Source organism: Bos taurus, chromosome 1 (assembly GCF_002263795.3).
Source record: "Bos taurus isolate L1 Dominette 01449 registration number 42190680 breed Hereford chromosome 1, ARS-UCD2.0, whole genome shotgun sequence".
Classification (NCBI taxonomy): domain Eukaryota; kingdom Metazoa; phylum Chordata; class Mammalia; order Artiodactyla; family Bovidae; genus Bos; species Bos taurus.
The window spans coordinates 57,146,075-57,169,533 of record NC_037328.1 but is presented as its reverse complement, the minus strand read 5'-3'; the positions used below and the strand labels follow the sequence as shown (position 1 = coordinate 57,169,533).

Here is a 23,459-nt window from a genome sequence, read left to right as displayed (position 1 = left end):
ATAATTCCTTTGCTCTTCACTTGAGAATGTCAATTCCAAGTGAAATGGAGAGGATGGAGCCTCAAGTCAGGTCAGATGCTCCATTGAGAAACTAGAGAAAAATCACCCTTGGCTTAGTCAGAAGACATTTTGGGACATTTAAACAATGACACTAGGATTTACACCTAAGAATATTAATTTTCTGGGGCTTCCTTAGTGGCACGGTGGTAAAGAATTCTCCTACCAATGCAGGAGACATGGGTTTGACCACTGATCTAGGAAGATCCCACATGCTGTGAAGCAACTAAGTCCATACACCACAGCTGTTGAGCCTGTGCTCTGCAACAACAGAAGCCACCACAATGAGAAGTCTGGACCCTGCAGCTAAAGAGTAGCCCCCTGCTCGCCACAACTAGAGAAAGCCCACACAGCAACAAAGACCCAGCACAGCCAAAAATAAATAAATAAAAATTATTTTAAAAATTTGAACACAGAACTTGAAAATCCAGAGCAGACAGTTGTAAGTATAACAGGTATTCAGGTTTAGACAAAAATGAGAAGGATCTGTTTACCTCAGAGAAGGATGGAGTTGCATCAAGCTTCCCTCCAAGATGGGATTGAAAGAACCATAAGACTAACAATACGGCAGAAAGAAAAAGTTACAGAAATAATTTCACTTAAAAACACTATCATCAGATGCTAAGTAGAACACAAGCACTTGTCATATAGTAGAAGCTCAATAAACATCTATTGAGTGGATAAATAAATGAATCAAAGTCATTATCATGCACACAACAGGCGTTTGGCTTTAGTAGTGAATATAACATTTGATAGTATCAAGAAAATGGGCATCTTCTTCCCACATCAAATATTATTATTTCCAAAAGGTAAGCTGAAGCTCCAGTAATTTGGCCACCTGATGCAAAGAGCCAACTCATTGAAAAAGACTCTAATGCTGGAAAAGATTGAGCGCAGGAGGAGAACGGGATGGCAGAGAATGAGATGGTTGGATGGCATCACTGACTCAATAGACATGAATTTGATCAAACTCTGGGAGATAGTGGAGGACAGAGAAGCCTAGTGTGCAGCAGTCCATGGGTTCACAAAGAGTTGGACACGACTTAATGATTGAAAACAACAATCAAGAAAAAACAAAGCTCTAACAATCGAGCAAAAGAAATAAATGTTAATATTGCCCTAAGAGTTTAAACAACATTGGTAGTTGACAATGATTTATTTCTTAAATTTTGTGGGGTGGATTGCATTTTTAGTATATTACTCTTTATTCCTTATAAAGCCTTTCTTAATATCTTAGTTTTAAAATAAATAACAAATTTCATGAATTGAAGTAAAGCTCATTATTTTGTACCTTGACAAAATGTAGGTTCTGCAGGGTCAGGGAGGAATTGAAGCTGAAGCTGACAAGGAGTGAGCAGACAAACCCCCAGAAATCTTCCCATGGCGAGGATCTAGGATTATCATGGAGTCCATTCTGCTGGCATTTGGGAGGATTTTACTAACCAGCTCATTTCTCTATTTTTCTATCCATCATGAAGTTTTGTATTAAAAAAAGTCTTAATATACAGTTAAATATTTTTCTGAATGCCCCTTAGGATCCAAAACACTAATATGACTCTATGAAAGTTATTATGGAGCCCTTTAAATTGACTTTCTACTGCCATTGAACTCAGTACTGGGAAGTACAGTCTAGAGTAAGGAAACCATCCTTTCTCAACCTTTAAACCAGCTAGTTAGTGAACTAGATCTGAGTTCCATATCCAAATTTCCTATTGTTTGATCAGAGTTTGATTGAGTCAGCTATAGTCCATTAATCTGCTGGCACCTCATCTAGAAGCAATGATGAGGAAGCTCAGCATTGTCTTAAGGAATAAAAAACTACTCCAAACCTACATTGTTTCTAATCAATGACAAATTTATATGAATGTCAGGGATGCAGAAATTCTTGGCCTTTATTCCAAGATTGCTCAGAAGTCACCCTGGAAGAAAAATATCGTACCTTAATTGTTTACCCTTATTTAAAATTAGGCATGCAAACATACTTGAATGTTATTTTCTATTTAAATTTATAATCACCTACACATATTCTTAAAAATGGAATTCAGCTAACATGATAATGGTGAGAAACAACTTTTCTGAAAAGATCAGGAACAAAGCAAGAATGTCCCCTCTAACCACTCCTTTTAAAAATTTTACTGCAAGCCCTAGCTAATGCAGTAAGACAAAAAACAAACAAACAAAACAATATATATTGAGAAGAAAAAAATAAAACTGTCTTTTTTAGAAGATAGCATATGTGGGCAATCTGACAGAACTGGCAAAAATATTCCTGGGACTAAGAAGTGATCATTACTATGTTGCAGGATTCAAGATTCATTTGCAAAAGTTAATCACTTTCCTATATGCCAGTAATGAACAAGCAGAATTTGAAATTTTTTTTAAAATGCCATTTCCATTATTTCCTCCTAAAGTGAAATACTTACATATAAATATAACAAAATACATACAAGATCTATATGAGGAAAACTACAAAACTCTGATGACAGAGATAAAAGAACTAAATAAATGGAGAGATACTCCATGTACATGGATAGAGTCATTATTGTTAAGTTGATCTATAGATTCAGCATAATTCCAGTCAAAATTCCACTAAGTTATTTTGTAGATAGAAACGAATGGATTCTAAAGTTTATATATTCACTGGCAAAAGACCCAGAATGGTGAAGACAATATGGCAGAAGAACAAAGACCAACACTATCCAACTTCAAGACTTACTACAAAGCTACAGTAATCAATACACTGTGCAGTGGTAAAAGAATAGACAAATAGACCAATGGAGCAGAATAGAGATCCCCAAATTGGCCCCATAAATATATTCAAGTGGTCTTTGACTAAGGAGCATAGGCAACACAATAGAGCAAAGAATATAGACACAATCTTTCATCCTTCACAGAAATGAACTCAAAATGAATCTTGAACTTAGATATAAAATGGAAAGCTATAAAAACCCAAGAAGACAACATAGAAGAAAAATTCAGGTGATCATGAGTTTGGTGATGACTTTTCATATACAACACGAAAGGCATGGCCCTAAAGAAATAATTGATAAGCTGGTCTTCATTAAAATAAAAAATCTTCTGCTCTTCATAGAACACAGTCAAGAGAAAGAGAAAGCAAGCCACAGACTGAGAGAAAATATTTACCAAATGCCTTGCTAATAAAGGACTGTTACCCAAAATATAAGATGAGCTCTCAAAACTCAACAGTCAGACTATAAACAACCCAGTTCTTTAAAAATTCCAAAGATTTGGACTCTCAAAGACAACTCACCCAAGAGGATACACAGGTGGCAAATAAGCACCTTTATAAACAATGAGCTACCACTGTACACTTAATAGAATGGCCAGAAACCATACACAAACAACGCAAATGCTGGCAAAGACACAGAACAACAAGGGCTGTCATTCATTTCTGGTGGGAATGTAAAATGCTACAGCCTCTTTGATTTCCTAAAGGAAATCAGTCCTGAAAATTCATTGGAAGGACTGATGCTGAAGCTGAAGCTCCAATGCTTTGGCCACCTGGTGCAAAGAACTGACTCATTAGAAAAGATCCTGATGCTGGGAAAGATTGAAGGCAGGAGCAGAAGGGACAACAGAGGATGAGATGGTTGGATAGCATCACCGACTCAGTGGACATGAATTTGGGCAAACTCTGGGAGTTGGTGATGGACAGGGAAGCCTGGCTTGCTGCAGTCCATGGGGTCACAGAGTCAGACACGAGTGAGCAACTGAACTGACTGACAGCCACTTTGAAAGACAGTTTGAAAGTTCCTTACAAAATTAAACATTCTGTTAACCATACGATCCAGCAGGGGCACTCATTCATGTTTACCCCAAGGAGCTGAAAACTTAAGTCCACACAGAAACTTGCACAAGGATGTTTATAGAAGCTCTATTTATAATTGACAAAACTTGGAAGCAACCGTGACGTCTTTGGTGAACGGAAAAACAAACAGGTCCTTCTAGATGATGGAATATCATGCAATGCTAGAAAGAAATGAGCTGCTGCTGCTGCTGCTGCTGCTGAGTTGCTTCAGTCGTGTCTGACTCTGTGCAACCCCATAGACGGCAGCCCACCAGGCTCCCCCGTCCCTGGGATTCTCCAGGCAAGAACACTGGAGTGGGTTGCCATTTCCTTCTCCAGTGCATGAAAGTGAAAAGTGAAAGTGAAGTTGCTCAGTTGTGTCTGACTCTTAGCGACCCCATGGACTGTAGCCTACCAGGCTCCTCCATCCATGGGATTTTCCAGGCAAGAGTACTGGAGTGGGGTGCCAAAGAAATGAGCTATCAAGATACAAAAAGACACAGAAGACACTTAAATGTATGTTACTAAGTAAAAGAAGTCAATATGAAAAAGCAACACATTGTATGGTTTAAACTATATGACATTCTGGAAAAAGCAAATGTATGAAGAAACTAAAGGACCAGTGATTGCCAGGGGTTGAGGGGAAACAGGGATGAAATGGTTGAGTACATAGGATTTTTTGGGTGTGAAACTATTCTATATGATGTATACTATATATAGTGTATACAGGGCATTATGCATCTATTGAAACCCATGGAAGGTACAGCACCAGTGAAGCCTAATGTGTAGTATGGACTTTGGGTGATAACGATGTTTCAGTGTAGATTCTTCAACTGTAACAGATGTACCACTCTAGTGCAGAATGTTGATAGTTAGGGAGGCTGTATCTGGGGAGCAGGCAAGAATGGGAAACCTCATACCTTCTGCTCAATTTTACTGTGAACCTAAAACCAAAGTCTGTTTTTTAAAAAACAACAACACTAAAATGTAAAATCTAGAGACATGGGTTTCATCCCTGGGTCAGGAAGATCCCCTGGAGAAGGAAATGGCAACCTACTCCAGTATTCTTGCCTGGGAAATCCCATGGACAGAGGAGCCTGGCGGGCTATAGTCCATGGGGTCGCAAAGAATTGGACATGACTGAGCAACTAACACTTTTTCACGAGACACTAGTATGAAGGGGAAAAAAAAAAAGACTGTGTACACAGAGTCCATCTGTCCCTTTAAAAAGATTTGCTTTATGAGTTTTCCAGAAAGCTGCCTGTTCCTCTTTTGAGTCCCTAAGGATGATCATAGGGACTTTCTTGTGCAAAAGATGGAAAAAAATACCAAGGGTCTTCTCTGTCCCTTGGATGAACTAAAGCAGAAAATGCTGAAGAGGCCATTGAAAATCTTTCACATTGAAACGTGAAAGAGTGTTTCACATTTCCTGTTTTCCACTTAGGCATCCACTCATATTCTCTGAGTGACTCTTATATAAAGATACTGTTCTGGACACTGAAAATATAGGAGTGGACAAAACAGAAAGTTCACACTTGATGTAGAGAAAACAGCAAATACAGACAAAAACCCTAATCTGTTAACCAACAGATGCCTGCCAGCAGCCAAGCTCCATGTGGTTCAACCCTGGTGACTGAGAATTCATTGTAGAAGGGGTGGCAGGGGGAGGAGGTGGGGCTTCCAGGGTGGGCCAGCAGCAGGATAGACCTCTGCCTGGTTTACATTTTATTCCATCTGAACATGTTTCTCCTGATCTGCTTCCTCCCATTCATGCTCTGACCCTGACCTCAGTGCAGATGGACATTCTCTGCCTATAAGGGGAAGAGGTCTGACTTGGTAGTGCCGCCTGCCAGGAAAGTCTACTAGGTTTAAAAGAGTGGGAAGGGGAAGGAGGGACAATTGAGCTCTATTTACTGAGTCACAGAACTGGCACCAGGCTCTGCTGAAAGAAGTACAAATCACATCCTTGTTTTCCAAAAAGGCGCTGCCCATCAAAACCCCATCAGGGAAAATAGTCTGGAAGAAGCCAGCCAGATTCATTTTTACCATAGCAAGTATGTGTATGTGCTTTGAAAGTGGGAAGCATATTGAAGAGGGTTTTTATTTTTTTCTTCTTAGCTGCCTCTTGCATAGTTTTTCCAATTAAGGGATTTTGGCATCTACCTTCCTCAGGATCCCTAATTCATTCTCTCTGCTCCATTGGGAGTGAAGTTCCATGGTCCTCTGTACACTGTTTCTCTCTCTAGCTCAACCTCTTTCTGTCCTGGCTTTCTCTCAGCCTCACTTTCATCAAAAAGATTTTTTTTTTTTTAAGATCCATCTCAGACTGACAACAGTTGGCTTCTTTTTTTGATCGCATAGAGGCTTTTGTGGACAGGAAACAGTACAGTAGCCTGTGTTATCACTGATGTTCTATCTACTACAGTTATAAACTGAAAACCTTGTTCTTCTTAAACTATTAAACACAATTGCAAAAATCTAGTAAATTAAGAATTTTAGATTGGAGTTAAGCACAGTATGTACTTTATTGTTAGATTAGCTTATACATTTCATGAACAAACAGTGCATAATCTTTCAGACACAACATACAAATTTATTATTTTATTTAAACATATAATTCAACAAATGGGTGTATAAAGCCATTAATTTGAATGTTTTTATATATTTGAACACATTTTAGAGACCTGGTTACTTACATTCCTATAAATATTTCCATCTATATTCACATTTCATATAGTGGATTTCCTTGTGAGCAGCTAAGAAAGCAGATATGCAAACCCCATAAACAAAACCTTCCTAAACAGATACACAACTATAGTAAACCTAATTATAACAAAAACTTATGCAGATGATCCTTGAATAACACAGGCTTGCCCTTCATGAGTCTATTTATATGTGGATTTTTTTCAGTAAATACACACTGTAATACTACATGGCTGGTTGAACCAAGGATATAGAACTGAAGATAAAGCGAGGTGGGGGAGGGGGTCAGCTCCCCTAATCTCCTTTTTGTTCAGTGGCCAACTATATATTTACATATGATTCTCATAAGCATTTCAAAATCTTAAAGCCTAATTTAGTAAACTTCTAATTTAGTAAATCAGATTATCTCAGGTATTGAAAATTGACTATAAATATAAATGGGTAAAATACTTTAAGTGTCTCAGTAAAAATCATTTGTCTACTATGTTCAGTTCAGTTGCTCAGTCGTGTCCAGCTGTTTGAGACCCCATGGACTACAGCACGCTAGGCTTCCCTGTCCATCACCAACTCCCAGAGCTTGTTCAAACTCATGTCCATTAAGTTGGTGATGCCATCCAAACATCTCATCCTCTGTCATCTCCTTCTCCTCCCGCCTTCAATCTTTCCCAGCATCAGGGTCTTTTCTGATGAGTCAGTTCTTTGCACCAGGTGGCCAAAGTATTGGAGCTTCAGCTTCAGCATCAGTCCTTCCAATGAATGTTCAGGACTGATTTCCTTTACTATTGACTGGTTGGATCTCCTTGAAGTCCAAGGGACTCTCAAGAGTAGAGAGTCCCTTCTCTCTTCTTCAACACCACAGTTCAAACACATAGTCTACTATGTTAGTTTCCTATATACATCTTTAATATAAGTACATGCAAAACAGTAAAATGATTTTTTAAACTTGATATATTTGCATTAAAGTAAAAATTTGCAGAAACAATGTCATATTTAGTTTTTCAGCATCCATGTGTTTATTTCTTGGTACAGTCCTAGGTTTGCAAATCATTTATTTAAGTAGAACAGAATCATGATTCGAGGCCCATCATAGTAGCTGAAATTATTTACTCAGAGTCCTTGATCAGACATTTTATACCATGGCTCAATTGATAAAGAATCTGCCTGCAACACTGGAGACACAGGTTTGATTCCTGGGTTGGAAAGATTCCCTGGAGAAGGAAATGGCAGCCCACTCCAGTATTCTTACCTAAAAAATCCCCATGGACTGAGGAGCCTGGCAGGCTACAGTCCATGGGGTTGCAAGAGTCAGACATGACTTAGCAACTAAACCACCACCACTATAGGTTTGGGGTTATTGGTCATTGGTCAAGGAATTAAAACCTGGAAGGTATAAACCAATACAAGTTCAGTTCAGTTCAGTCACTCAGTCATACCAAAAAAGATTCAATTCAGGTATACCGGGTAAGACTCTTCTCATGGCTTCTGCTATGTCATTGGAGAATCCACTGCATCAATTTCATGTATTTTGTAAGTCCTGGTCCTCTTTTCAGTATCACCCTTACCCAGATTTTATCATGTTTACTTACAACATTTTATCACGTGATTTAAATAAATGAATACTGTAACACATATCCAAATTTCAATCTCTCTGCTTCCTGATGGGAATAAATACAGTTGTGCAATATTGTATATTTTATTGCTTTAGCAACCACTATTATTTAAGTTGGGCAAGGCAAGAAATGAGGACATAAATGGAGTAAAGGTCAATGAAACTATGCACATCGGCTCCCTATAACTACTGTAGCAAAGTGCCACAGAGTGAATTGCTTATTTTCTCAAATTCTGGAGGTTAGCAATCCAAATTTCAGTCAGCAAGGCCATACTTTCTCTGACATCTGTAAGGAATAATCTTTGATGCCTCTTCTCCTCTAGCTTCTGGTGGTTTGCTAGCAATCTTTGGCATTCCATGACTTGCAGATGGATCACTCTAATCCTTTGTCTTCACATGAGGTTCTCCCTGTGTCTCTGTCTCTTCTTGGTGTTCTTTTTATAAGGACACTAGTCATATTAAATTAGAGGTACGGAGAAGGCAATGGCAAGCTACTCCAGTACTCTTGCCTAGAAAATCTCATGGATGGAGGAGCCTGGTAGGCTGCAGTCCATGGGGTCTCTAAGAGTCGAACACGACTGAGTGACTTCCCTTTCACTTTCACACAATGGAGAAGGCAATGGCAACCCACTCCAGTGTTCTTGCCTGGAGAACCCCAGGGATGGCAGAGCCTGGTGGGCTGCTGTCTATGGGGTCGGACAGAGTCAGACACGACTGAAGCGACTTAGCAGCAGCAGCAGCAGCAGCAGCAGCACACCCTACTTCAGCATGACCCTGTATTAACTAGTTGTATCTTCAATGACCCTATGTCCAAAGAAATTCACTTTCTGAAGGACCAGGGGTTAGGACTTTAACATACAAATTTTTCTTTGGAGGACACAGTTCTTTATATAACACCATGGTAGAACCAGTGGCTTGTAGATACTGGTCATGTGAAGCAGAGTCTCTCAACCCTGGCACTGTTGACAGTTGAACTGGATAATCCTTTGCTGTGGAGGGCTGTCTTGTGCCTTATATGATGTTTAGCAGAAAACCTCTACCTGCTAGATGCTGGTAACACTCTCCTAGCTGTGAGAACCATAAAAGTTTCCAGACATTTCCAATGTCTCCTGGGGGTTGGAGGGTAGAGGTCAAGTTGCCTCCATTGAAAACCACAGATAAAGGATAATTAATGTTGGACTACTTGAGAGGAAAAAGAAAAAACAGGAACAATAGGAGGCTGTCTTATGGCAGTGGGAAGTGTGAAATGGGAAAAGGAAGTCATGAAGGGTAGCAGTTTTGTGATAACAGAGATTAGGATGTGATCATAGGAGTGTGTGCCTTAAGTAGGAATGAGAACTAGGTTAGTAGAGGGGAAGAGGCCAGGGAATGAAAGAATCATCTATATACATATTGATATCATCAATCATTATGACAGAAGTAGTTTTGGAGACCAATGACTGAAACTAAAATCTTTAAGGAATGAAGGCTAGTTACTTGATAAAGGTAATGATTATATACAAAAGAGGAGAGGTTCGTAAATTATCTGATGATTTGAGACTTAATGAAGGGGTTTTTAATGGAGCCAAAAAGGAAAGCGACTTGGAAGTGGCAACAAGGAGCAAAAACGATACCTCCCCTCATCACAGCACAGTCCAGGGATACAAGGAAAGCAAAACCAAGGCACAGGGCTTCAAGGAAATGCTGTTCTCAAAAGGGCACCAGGTTCAATAAGTGCAGAAGATAAAAAGAAACTTTTAGAAAAAAAGGTTGAGGATATAGGGGAGTTTTCTGGTTATTAGCCATATGTTCCAGGGAACAGAGTTGAAGGCTTTCAGGAGTTGGTGATTGGTAGGAGGCATAGCCAGGAATGGGAATTCACAGAACCAGAATTTAAAGGTTAGGTACAGGAGGATGTGCTGGAAAGTTAAAAGAAAATATCAAGAGCACATAGCATTATAGATGATAATAGAAGAGAAATTTTAAAGAAAAGAGAATCTAATGTGAGATCCTGTAAGAAGAGGTGAAAGATATTCATTGAACTTGATGTATGAGGGTCACCAGAGTCCTTCCAGAAAGGAAAAATTTGCTGACAATTTTAGAGGATGGTGGAGTTATCTCACCATCTACCTATGAAGCCCAGGTTAAAACTTCTACTGTTGCAGAAACCAGTAATTGAGCTCAGAGTGTTGGAGAACTCAGGATTATTACACCAGCGGGCCCAGAGGAGTTAACAGTCTAAACTCTGAGCCCCGAACAAAGGAGTTACAGAATTTTTATACACAGACAGGCATGATTAAGTGGGTTTGCAGGTTTGCAGGGGCTGGGCGATTGCAAAGAGGCAGGACAAGGGTGAGTGAGATAAGCTCCAGTTCCCAGCATTGTGAGTCCCCAGTTTCCGAGACTTACGTGATCCAGACTTTGCAAGGAGCAAGCTGAGTTACAGAGGCAGAAAGAGCAGGAGGTTATGTAAAATTTTAACTTTTCCTCTTCACTATGTGGCTTCCAAAAAGTCATCTAATCAGTAATCTACGTGGGCTCAAATTATTAATGTTAATTCTTTACTATCTCAAAAATAAGGAAAATTTTTTAGTGACTTTAAGGCTAACTGTGGGGCTTCCCAGGGGGCTCAGTGGTAAAGAAACCACTTGCAAGAGGTATGGGTTTGATCCCTGGGTCAGGAAGTTCCCCTGGAGAAGGAAATGGCAACCCACTCTAGTATTCTTGCCCAGAGAATTCCATGGACAGAGGAGACTGGCAGGGCTATACCATCCATGAGGTTGCAAAAGGGTTGGACCTGACTTAGTGGCTAAACAACAAGGCTAATTGCAATTATATGAGTTTTGTGTCCTCAGGTAGGCTCATGGCCCAAAATAAGAGGTCATCAGAAAATAAAGAAGAAAGCTTGTAAGAAAGTCTGTTCCTCTACAAGTGTAGAAAGCATCAGATGAATCAGCTTTAGGGAGATGATTGCATAGTTACGACATCTGCCAGATATTCCCAATCTATTTTCCAAGCATGAGCAACATTGACTTCCTCTGGCCATAGAAACGAATCTTCCTGTTTGGAAACAGAGATAAAGGACAATGATCTGAATAAAAGCTGGATATTCCTGAGAAGTGATTCCAGAAAACTGTAGTGAGAAACATGTAAATCTGACTCCCAGTTCCATTCAGTGGACTCTCTTCCTCCCGACCCTTCACTTGCTGAACCATTAGTCGAATTGCCAGAGGCTAAGAATTTTATAACCCTGGCCTTGATACTTTTGAGCAATTCCAACACTTATGAAGTTCATTCTTTTACTTTCTCCAAGTTGGTTCTACCTCTCTTCTTGGGATTTTTGTATTCTTTTCCTGGAGCTGCTATCACAAATTACCATGAATTCTGTAGCTTAAAACAACATAAATTGATTCTCTTGCAGTTCTGGATGCTAAAAGTCCAAAAGCAAGTTTGCCCACAGGGCTACACTCCCTCCAAAGCATTTGTGGGCTATATGTTATTTATCTCTTCTAGCTTTTGGTGGTCCCAGGCATTCCTGGGCTTATCATCACATTACTCTGGTCTCTGCTTCCATGGTCACATGGCCTTCTCTTCCCTTCTATACATATGTCTTATGAAGATACTTTTCATTAGATTTAGGGCATGCTGAGATAATCCAGGATGATCTCATCTCAAGGTCCTTATCTGAAATAACACTGGCACAGACTTATTTTCCAAATAATATCACATTCTTAGGTTCTAGGGACATGATGTGAACCTCATTATCTTACAGAAGAGTGAAGTGGACTCTTTCAGAACACCAAAGGCTGGATTTAGGTAGTAATTCCTGGAGAATTTCTCCGAGTTTTGATCAAAGTGAAGTGAAGTGAAGTCGCTCAGTCATGTCCAACTCTTTGTGACCCCATGGACTGTAGCCTATCAGGCTTCTCCATCCATGGGATTTTCCAGGCAAGAGTACTGGAGTGGGGTGCCATTGCCTTCTCCATTACATCAAAAATTTATATCACATCATGCTTTTTTTTCCATGTAGTTATGTCTAGTTTTGCCAGTTTCTAATTGGAAAAATTACTTAGTCTTCCCAAACCTCCAGGATTTTTGTTGTAGTTGTTATTGTTGTTTTTGTGGTGGTTGTTGTCAAATAGAATAGTGATACCCTTTCATAAGGTCATTGTGAGTATTAAATGACATAATATATGAACATTAATCAGCACTATGCCTGGCAAAATATCACACAACTCAATGTTAAGTATTATTATTATTCTTTTATAGTACTTTGAAGTTTTTAATGTGCAACCAGTGATTCTCTGATTTAATACTATAATCCCACAGTTGGGTAAGTATTATGTCAGGAGACCTAGTCTTAGCAAGATACTACCACAACATTAGTTTAAATATTGATTTTTACTTGTCCCTTCTCTTCCCCAAAGTGACTTGAAGAAGTTTCAAAATATATATACTTAAAAAGTAAATTGGGAAAATCAACCAACTGAAAGGTAAGTATTCATATCAACCATGATGATAAATTCAAATTCCATCATTTGAGTGTCATAGTTGGCTCTTACAGGAATATTAGCAGTGGCTCTGGCTCTGATGGATGGCAAAATAATGGGTTAATTATTTTTTATGTCTCTCCCTCCCCTGTTTTTACTCTTCTGTACTTTATAATTTTCTATAATTAATATGTCTTTATTACTTTTATAAACAGAAAGAAGTTCTTAATTGAACTTCTTGATAGTCAAGGAAAGAGGGCACATATATAGTAAAATCAGAAGGGAGGGAGTGTGTAATTTCCTTTGGGAAAATCAGTTTTTCTAGTATTGTACTTTTAACTCAGCATCATTTCTCAGCAAATACATTGACAATGCCCACAGATGCTTCTTGCCGCATTGATCAAAAAAAACAGAAGGCGTACATGATTCTGTAATGGACTAAGATTATGCAGTCCCTAGACAATCACTCCTAAAGATCACTGTGAAGAGAGCCCAAGAGTAAGTGAGAAAAGTGGGTCTGGTTCATTGGTACTGAGTCTGAAAATGTGCCCAGGGGTGGCTATAACAGTTTGGAGTATCTGGGGATGATAAGTATGTGTTTAAAATTTTGCAATAATATTGTGTGTAGTATAATTCCAGAGATGATGAAGTACCTGGTCTAGATGGATGGCCTTTAGCCTGTAGCCACTTTAAAAGCTGGAACATTATAGTCATTGAGGGAAGCTCTAGTCATTGGAAGATTAAAAGCAGACCACTTGAGATTATATTTCCATTGATAAAGATCTAGAGTAATTCAGTGTTGTTGATTGAGGAAGATTTTATTTGGAAAATAGATGAGAATTCAGCAGAGATGAATAAACTGTGAAAATACAGGTGATGATATTATTCTTGTTCAGAGGAAAGTCTTCCCTTAAGTAGCCCATTACTAACAAAGTTGGAATCCAATTCTTTTTAAAATTTGATTTATGAGTTTTGCAAACATATACAAAAGTAGAGAGAAGAGTATGAATAATCTCAATTTCAACAGTTTATCTACATATGGCCAATCTTATTCCCTATCATCCATATCCAAGATATGATTACATATGTAATGATGTGGAATCAAAATATAAAATTGAATTATAATAAGTACATTTATAAATTTTATTTCCAATTCATGACATCATGAATTTTCATAAGTTATTTTAAATACATGCAGGAAGGTTTATTTTGTCTATCTTTTTTTTTTAATTTTATTTTATTTTTAAACTTTACAATATTGTATTAGTTTTGCCAAATATCGAAATGAATCTGCCACAGGTATACATGTGTTCCCCATCCTGAACCCTCCTCCCTCCTCCCTCCACATACCATCCCTCTGGGTCGTCCCAGTGCACCAGCCCCAAGCATCCAGTATTGTGCATCGAACCTGGACTGGTGACTCGTTTCATACATGATAGTATACATGTTTCAGTGCCATTCTCCCAAATCTCCCCACCCTCTCCCTCTCCCACAGAGTCCATAAGACTGATCTATACATCAGTGTCTCTTTTGCTGTCTCGTACACAGGGTTATTGTTACCATCTTTCTAAATTCCATATATATGCGTTAGTATACTGTATTGGTGTTTTTCTTTCTGGCTTACTTCACTCTGTATAATAGGTTCCAGTTTCATCCACCTCATTAGAACTGATTCAAATGTATTCTTTTTAATGGCTGAGTAATACTCCATTGTGTATATGTACCACAGCTTTCTTATCCATTCATCTGCTGATGGGCATCTAGGTTGCTTCCATGTCCTGGCTATTATAAACAGTGCTGCGATGAACACTGGGGTACACGTGTCTCTTTCCCTTCTGGTTTCCAGTTTTAAATTTCTCCAGGAAAAGAATTATTCCCATGCTTTCCTCGGCAACTATTTCTCAGGACCCAGGACAGCTGGATGGTTGAAACAGCTCTTAGTAAATGCTACCCACTGAAAGATACATGGTGCTGTTCTGATCACCATAAATATAACTAGCAGAATATGGATCAAATAGCAAAGATAAACACAGCATTTCTAACAGCTCTATGGTTAGAAAACTATACATAGTTTGTGGGTACAAAAGCCAATTATCACAACTGCATCTAATGACATCATCCCCTTTATTCCATCTCTTTGTTCAAGAAAACAAGTCAAACACAAATCCCAAACTTGTGAAATCACTTGTTTTCTTTCTCTTCATCTTTTTACCATTTTTGTAATGTTCTCTCTCAATATGTTTTGCTTTTGAAAATTGATGCCTGGAAATTCATTCAAGTCTGACTTTATGTGTTAGTTTTACATGTGATTCTTGGGGCCTTTTTAATTTTTATTTTAAACCTGATATATCTCAAAAATTGCCCCTCCTTAACCAAGAATTTGCTTGCTTGCCCTCCCTGTCTCTTTGTCTGTCTCTCTCTCTTATCAACATTCACCTCCAAAATTACCTTAGCTGAAAATAATCAAAATTCCTCTAGTCAGGGGAAAAATTTTTCCAGAATCTAAGCATCAGGTCAAAACTACATATTATCTATCAAACCAGATGTTTACCTATTCACTGCCAAAGAAGCTGGAGGAACATCAAACACCAGTAATGGGAATAGCTTTGAATCTCATGCAGAGGGAGGCGATGCAGGAAAGTTTGGGTTTCCAGTAAGCTCTGTGAGCCAGCAAATATCTTTAAACTTAGGAAATGGTTGTTCTTGGCTAAGCAGATCGCCTCAGGCTGTGTAAGAACCTTTTGTCTGTAATTACAGAAGGAGTTCCAGCTCCGGGTTCTTTCAGGTGTCCCAGTAAAGGAGTGAAACTTAATGATTTTAGTGAATCAGGTGGAATTCTGAGGCCTGTTTCCTTATCTCTAAAAGCTCTTTTAATTCTGACTTTCCATGATTGTCACACAGTTTCTTTCAATGCCTTTTGGCATGCATCAGGAAATGTCAGCTTACCCAGGGCATGTCAGTCAGTTCTTGAGGTCTCAGCAATGGTTGCTGACCTTTGTCAGCAAGATGGTGGCTACTCATGATGCTCTGGGGATAGGAGCCTGTCCAATCAAATACAACTTGGTAGGCCTGGAGTTCCCTTGATGAATACATTCTTTCTTTCCAAGGGATTTGTAGATTAAAGTTAGCTCTAAGACAAAGTAGAGAAAAGCACCTCCTTCTCCCAAGTGGTTCCAGCCAAGCTTGGGCAGCTGCAAAACTAGCTGTGTCTCTTGGCAACTCACTGGGACAAGGGAAAAGGGAGATAAAATTCTAAGCCATCTTTGAGCTGTATGCTGTATTTCATGAACACTGGCCTGGGCCAATGCTACCCACCCCTAACGATATCAATGGGTTTCCACCCAACTGGTCACTGTTTCTGAAATTTTAGTGCTTCCTGACGTTTCTTAACTAGAAACCACATGGTTTATTAATCAATATACTACATAAAAGCACTTAATTAAAGCCATTGATATTTACAATATTACAATAAGAAGGGAAACCAAGGTGAATACAAGTTTAGGGGATTATTACATACAAAGCTAAATAGCAACAGCAGATCCAGAATCACATGGTATCTGAAGTGCATCATCAGGGCAGCTAGGCTTCACTGACTTTTGCCCTTGAATTACAAAGTGAAAGCTACTTTCAGGAAAACACAACTTGCTCTTTGAGTTCCAGGTCTTTGATTTGAGCACTCCCCTCTCTAGGCTCACATGATTTAGGTGAAAAGCATCTAAATATCTGTTGAATTCTCTGGAACCTTTCAAATCCTAGAAAGGTCTTTCCATTATGGCATAATATCAAATCTGGTAAAGTAACATAATTCTATGGAGAGCTTTCAGGCGTATCAATTTTTGCATCCTTTTTAAGTGTCGGAGGGCTCTCTGCCATCTCTGATGGCAGATGGTGGCTGTTAATACTCTGGAACAAAGTGGCAAAACTGTATTCAGAAAGCTGATGCCCAGTAGAAAAGATTTTAACTTTTGTGGGGTTTTATTCTTTTGGGTTTTGTTTTGTTTTAATAGAGTGCCAACATGATCAAGGGCTGGGAGGGCTTTCTCCCTGGCTTACAGAAAACCACCTTCTTACTGACCAGATTCACTTTGCCTGAACCGCAACAAGTCAAAATGCTAAGACACTGACTTTTGTGTGTTCTGTTCTTTTGGTCATATCCTCAGCACAAAGAAAGGCCATGTCATCCTGGATTAGGATCCCTGCTTATTTTGAAACAAAGCCCAATAGGTTTTCTCTCTGTTCAGCCTGCTTCTACTGCCAGCACTCCTATTTCCACCTCACCCCCGCATCCACTTCCAGAGAAGGGTGGAGCTGACTGTGAGAAAGAACTAGGAGCAACTGAAGATATGAGACCTGTGGTGTTTCAGTGTGGATTTTGAGGTCACAGAGCAGACATGCTTCAGCAGTAAGCTTGCACATGTTGAGAGCTATACTCCTTCTCACTTGAGCCTTTACAGATACCCAGTAAGACAAACTTGGTGCACTCCCAATTTATAGTTGAGGACATGTAAATTCAGAGATATTAAGTCAAAGATCATACATTGCTGAATATCAGGGATGAAATCTAAACACCATTCTTTTGGTTCTAAATCCATTATACTTGTCTCTATGCTTCATGACCATCAATTTCTAAAAGTCCTCTTCTATTCTCTAGTTCAATCGTATTCTCTCATAGGGCAGGAGGGATGCTCCAGTGCAAAGTTGTTTAAACTACTCCTCCCTCCCTCCCCTAATGTATTGTCACAAAATTGATTTGCTCAAGAAATATTCCTTGGCTGCTTATACTAAGTGCTAGGGAAAAGCAAGCCAACAGATTAAAACCTCTGCCCTCATGAAGCTTATGATCTATTGGAAGGTGACAGATAATAAACAAAATAAATGAGTAAAGCAGATAGCATGCTAGATAGTGATGGATGCAAGGGAGAAAAATGAAGCAGAAGAGGGAGAGAGAAAGGGTTTGTTGGGGAAGAGGCTTATGTGGCCACCTTCAGGAAGAACATTCTAGGCAGAGAGAAGAGTTAAGTGCCAAGGTTTTCTAGTGGAAATCTGTCTAAATATTGGTGAAATAGCAAGAAAAGGGTGGTGTGGCTGGCAGAGTATAAACAGGAGAAAGAGCAGTAGAAGGTGATTTTAGAGTATCAGGGAGCCCAGTCATGAAGGACCATAAAGCCCATGTAAAGACTTTGGCTTCTTCTCTAAATAAGATGGGAAGCACTTGGAGATTTTGTGCAGAAGAATGACAAGATCTGTCTTAACCTATATTTTAAGACAGATACGAGAATAGTCTGAAAGGGGAAGAAAGCAGAAGCAGGGAGATTAGTAAAGCTATGTCAATATATATACTACCATGTGTAAAATAGCTAGCTAGTGGGAAGCTGTTGTATAGCACAGGGAACCAGCTCAGTGCTCTAGGATGACTGAGAGGGGTGGGATGTGGGGGGAGAGGGGTTGGGAAGGAGGCTTGAGAGAGAGGGGATATATGTATACTTATGGCTGAGTCACATTGTGGTACAACAGAAACCAATACAACAAAGCAGTTATCCTCCAATTAAAATAAAATTTTAATTTAAAAAAAATAAATTTTAAAAAAAGGGAAAAAAAAGCTATTAATATGTCAACAGTCTCTGAAAATGAGAATGACACTTTGGGCCAGGTGGTAAGATTAGACGCAAGCGTTAGATTCTAAGTAAAGAGCAAATAGGAATATACTGACAAATAGGATATCGGATGAACGAAAGTATAAGTGGAGGGAAGAGAGAGGGCACTGGGCAGGAAGTCTGGGATTCTGAGTTGGAGCTTTAGTCCCATCTTATGTCCATACGGTCACAAAGAATTGGACATGATTTAGTGACTGGACAGCAATAACATGTCTTCAGTGTTACCCAAAGAAAGTCACTGAAAAACTTAGGGCCTCATTTTTCACACTTATAAAAATGGGCTTGAAAACCTTCTCCACCTCACAAGGTTCAAATGTATATGATGTCTATGCAAGAGCTGGCTTGCTTACAACTGAATCACAGTGCTGTGTGACCTTATCCAAATTCATTAGCCTAAGTGACTGTGGTGAGGAGACTGAAGTCAAATCTGGAGCATTTTGAGAGCAAATGAAAAAAAAAAAAATTACAGGTGTCAGGAATTACTTTAGGAAGCTTTATTTTTAGAAAGTTAAATCTCTTTCTCGATGAGCTAAATAACCATAGAAGAAAGTTGGTCCAAGAAAACTCTTTTAACCAAAGCCTCATAGTCCCTGGCCATCATGTGGTTTTTGTATTTTTTTGTATTCTTTGAATGTGTATGTGTGAAATGTTACCTAGTTGGTAGTTAAAAAGTTCCAAGCCCTCCCCCCACATTCTCATCTTGAAGTTTAGTTCTATTTAAGCACAGAAAACTTCTTTTACTTTCCCTTATCTCTGAGCTTATTTACCATCACCCTGGAAAGTTCATAAATTTTTACTGCCAAGAAAAATTTTTGATTGAGTTATTCTAAGTGACTCAAATGTTTACAACTTTCCCAACCTTGACTAAATATACAAAGCCCAAACTGTCTTTTTCTAATTCACAATTTCAGAAAAAGCTCTCCTAATTGAAAGGGTCAGGATGAGTTAAGGGGGACCTGATGAGCCCCTCCCAAGAGCAAGAGGACAGCATTCACAGGTTCTCCACTCAATCTGCCTTCTCGGAATCAGGCACTCTGAGCTATGCCTTCCACCACCTCTCTTCACTCTCTATGACCCTCCCAAGTCTTTACCATCAAAGTCTATCAATTCTAAGTCCAAGTCTCTCAATATCCTCCAAAGTAACTGATTAGCCATTTAATACATCAATTTAATTATTAGGAAGAAGGGTTAGGCCAAGGCTTCTTTGCAGGGGAATTCCCAGAAAGGTAATGGCCTAAATAAAATTTTGGTGGAATGCTTAGGCACTGTGAAGATAGCTATTTCATAAAGGAGTGCCTTTGGGCACTCATGAAATCTCATAAGATGGTCTCCTTCTTTGCCTATCCTTTAAGTGAGCAGTCCTTAAAATTGCCCTTGAGACCATTTCAGGGGCTCCACAAAGTCAAAACTACGGTCATAATCACACCAATTCCTTATTTTCAATTCTCTTACAAATGTGTTGTGGAGCCTTCCAGAAATTACCTGATGTATAATGTTACTATCAGTCTGATGACCCAATGAAATGTATGTTTGTAGGTTTTTGTTTTTAAAATGTATTGGTTTTAATATCAAATATGGTAAATATCAACAGACATAATTTGCTATATAAGAAAGCTCTTTGGGGTCCTCAATGATGTTTTTACATGTGTAAAGGGGCCCTGAGACCTTTAAATGTTTGGAGCTACTGCTTTAAGTTACAAGATCTGATCTGGCAACTGAGATGCCAGAATATAGCAAAATCAGAAGCAGGATATTAAGTCCTACCAAATTCAAAGCTGTGTGAGCTAATTCATTTGAAAAGGTTAGTATCTAAAAGTAAAATCAAAACAGCATATATAAGGAAGTGCTCCAAAACTGACCGGGTCGTATCACCAACATGAAGGAGCTCTCACTGGTCAGAAAAGGACATCTGACTTGTGATGTTGTGAGAAATCAGAAATGTCAACAGCATCTTTTAGACGACTAAGAGAGAGGGGGGAGGGCTTCACACACAGAGGGAAAATATAAGTATTATCATTAATGTCCACATTTTCCACATTCCCCAAGAGAATATCATGAACCAAATAGTTAGACACTTTTAATTATTTAGTATATTAATACAAATATATGAAATAATACATAATTAAATAACATACGAAAAGTTTACTAAATATATAAATATTCAATACAACAATAAAGACAACTTAAGTTTTAGTTCCTAAGTCACTGGATACGGACAAGAAAGCAAAAGATACTGAAAAAGTCACCAGCTTGGTCCAATGATGATTTAGAGTTCAAAACTGTTCCACTAGTTAAACAATATGTTTATGACAAAGGAATTTGTACAGCCATACATGCTTCCTCTGCTATTGTGATAAGTTACTTTATAAGAAAAAAAGTTGGGGGAGGCAAAGCATTTGAATTAACTGACTGCTATTCATAAAACTTTCTAAACACCTCTTTTCATAATATATTTCATTACACTAGGTTGAATTTAGAATGATTAAAATAGGGCTGGGTCATATTATGAGACAAATGGATGAGAAATGCATGCTTTTTAAAAAATGCAAGCTGCTGTCTAAGACTAACAATATTTTAGTCTGCTATAAAAACAGATAAGCCAAGTTAAGGTTGCCAATGTTACTTCACAATAAATTGAGTTCCACTTCCATTGTGGTAAATATCACAGAAGTACGTGAAGAAGAGCAGTGAAACTGAGACTTCTAGAAAGACCAGTTAATAGCAAAAACAATAAGCAGGCAGTAGACAAGATACCCAGTGATGAGGAAATAGACTTATGGACCAAAGAAAGGAAGAAGAGATGGCATGTCCACAGAAAGGCAAAAGGCAGTCTCAGAAAAGTTCTTTGGTCCCTACCTTCCTGTATTCTTCTTTCATTTCTTTTCTCTTTATCCTTTTTTTTTTTTTCCCCTGGAATTGCATCTGTTTTTAGAGCAGAATGGAAAATTATTTGGTCCAACTTCTTAACTTTCTGGATGCGAATGTGAAAGTTCATTGAGATATGATTAACACAGGGTTACCACCAGTTGGAGTCAAAGTCAACCTCCGAGTGGTGGCTCCTGGCTCCAAGTCCAGTATCCTTTCAACGGCACAACACTGCATCGTTTTACAAAACCAAGTCCTACAACAGACCTGAGACGTAAAATGACTTCCTCTGGGAACTCACAGAAGCACTGGGTGGCCTACATGGCAGTGGAAAGTCTTGAAATTCTTAGGCCTTTGACTCCCATTTTTTTTTTTTTTTTGCTCTTTTAGGTTCCTTGGAGAATGATCCTCTTTCTTCTGCTTGCCTCCTGAGTCAGATTCAAGTAGACCAGGAAATAACTGTTAGGTTCTGTGTGACTCCTCTAGGGCTCTGGGTAAAAGAAAGATCAAGATATGAACTTTGAAAATCTATAATTTCTATTCTAATAGATTTTCAGAAGATAGATAATAGAAGGATCAATAAACACAGAATTCTCCAGTGAATGTTTCATCAGCAAAGAGGAGGAAGTAGATACCGCTGACTCAGTGTGCTGTGAGGCACTGTGACTCTCTTTAAAAGGATATGAGTAGTTCTAGGAAATAATAGCTTACCATTCTTAAGCAATGGAGAAGGAAATGGCAACCCACCCAGTATTCTTGCCTGGAGAATGCTTGGACAGAGGACCCTGGTGGCCTGCCATCTATGGGGTCGCACAGAGTCGGACACAACTGAAGCGACTTAGCATGCATTCTTAAGCAAGATTGTACTTGCTTAATAATACATGTAAGACTACAAGTAAAAGAGCAGGCTCAAGAATTCCAAATGATCCACATGTATTTTATTTATAAGACCTTGAGCTTTGTTTCCTGTGGATACTCACTTATTGGACATCAAGGTGGGAACGGTCACAAACTAGACAGATGGAGGCCCTTACAAGACTATTAGCTTTCTAGCCCTTAAACTGGGAGAATGTGGGCCTCCCTACAAGGCAGGCAAACAGTGAAGTGAAAGGTCTGGGATTTTATCTTGGCTCCTTTAATCTTACTTTCTCTGTAATCTTAAGTAATTCTTTACCAGAACCCGAAGTTTTGCATGTTTTAACTGTGTCATCATTTCTAATACCAGTGATCTGTTCCATGGTGAAAGACATAGAGCAGCTCAGGCAAGAATGCCCAGACTTTCAGGTCTGTTAACTACCTACTTTATGACTGGATTTTGTTATGACATTTTGATATGATGGGTGGCATTGGTATATTCACGCGTAAAATTTTATAGACAGATAGCCTTGTGATGCAAGATTTCTCCCAGCAGTTCTAATCTAGATTGTTCAATAATAACTGCTTCACACTTTTCTCATTTAAAGCATCCCTTCTTCTGCTTGAAACTATAATTACACTGGGATGGGCTGAGAGTTACCACTCAGCCAGCCTTCATCTGGGAAGCTTAAGTACAATTATTAGTAAAGCAAAGATTTTTATTTTTTTTGGAAACATGTATCTTTTATATTATTCTTCCAATTAATCTCCAATTTCAGCATCACCAATTATTTACTGAGTACTGCTGTTATTTGATAGAGTTCTAAGCTTAAAACATGAGAAAATGACTTGATTTTACCCAGGATATAATGTTTCGCTAACATTGCCATTATCATCATTGCAGAGAACCCATTTATAAGATTAGGTTATTGTGAAGCAAAGTGGGAAAAATCAAAGTAAGTATATAGATACGAGTTTAAATAAATCACTTTTACCTGACATAGTTAGATATTTTGAAGAAAAATGAAGTTTGGAATATGCATTTCACATGATTGTCTAAGTCTTCTATTGGTTTCCAATTCAACCATGACCCAAACAATAGAAGACTGCTACTGACAATAAAAATTTCTAAAAATTAGGTGATTATCCATGATAATATGCCCCAAAGTGAAGTTGTTTCTGAGAAGCTTGTAATCATTGGTGGTTTGGCTAATGAGAAATAAAAGATTATTCTTAACCTCAAACTTAATGTTTTTGTAGTATATGTAAGGGGCAAATTTATGACATCAACTGGGTTTTAATAGAAAAAAATTATCAAGAAATTTCCCTAGGAAATTTTAATTTCTTTTCACTTTCTATTTAGTAATACAGTACTGATTCATAAAAGAAAAAAAAAACATTCTTTGAAAACCTATTAATCTATTATCATATTGTTGTAG

The 23,459-nt window shown here is 38.5% G+C and overlaps 1 protein-coding gene across 3 annotated transcripts in view; it reads right to left on the bottom strand.

Moving 5' to 3' along the window:
* The window catches only part of CD200 (CD200 molecule), a 79,809-nt gene that overhangs the window by 36,810 nt on the left and 19,540 nt on the right, over positions 1-23,459 (bottom strand). Inside the window, exon 5 of one of the 3 annotated variants that reach the window (XM_010801110.4) lies at positions 13,446-21,655. The exons of 1 other annotated variant lie outside the window; for it this stretch is intronic. In XM_010801110.4, the coding sequence (XP_010799412.1) occupies positions 21,648-21,655 (8 nt within the window). In that variant the 3' untranslated portion in view covers positions 13,446-21,647. 3 annotated transcript variants of the gene reach the window in all.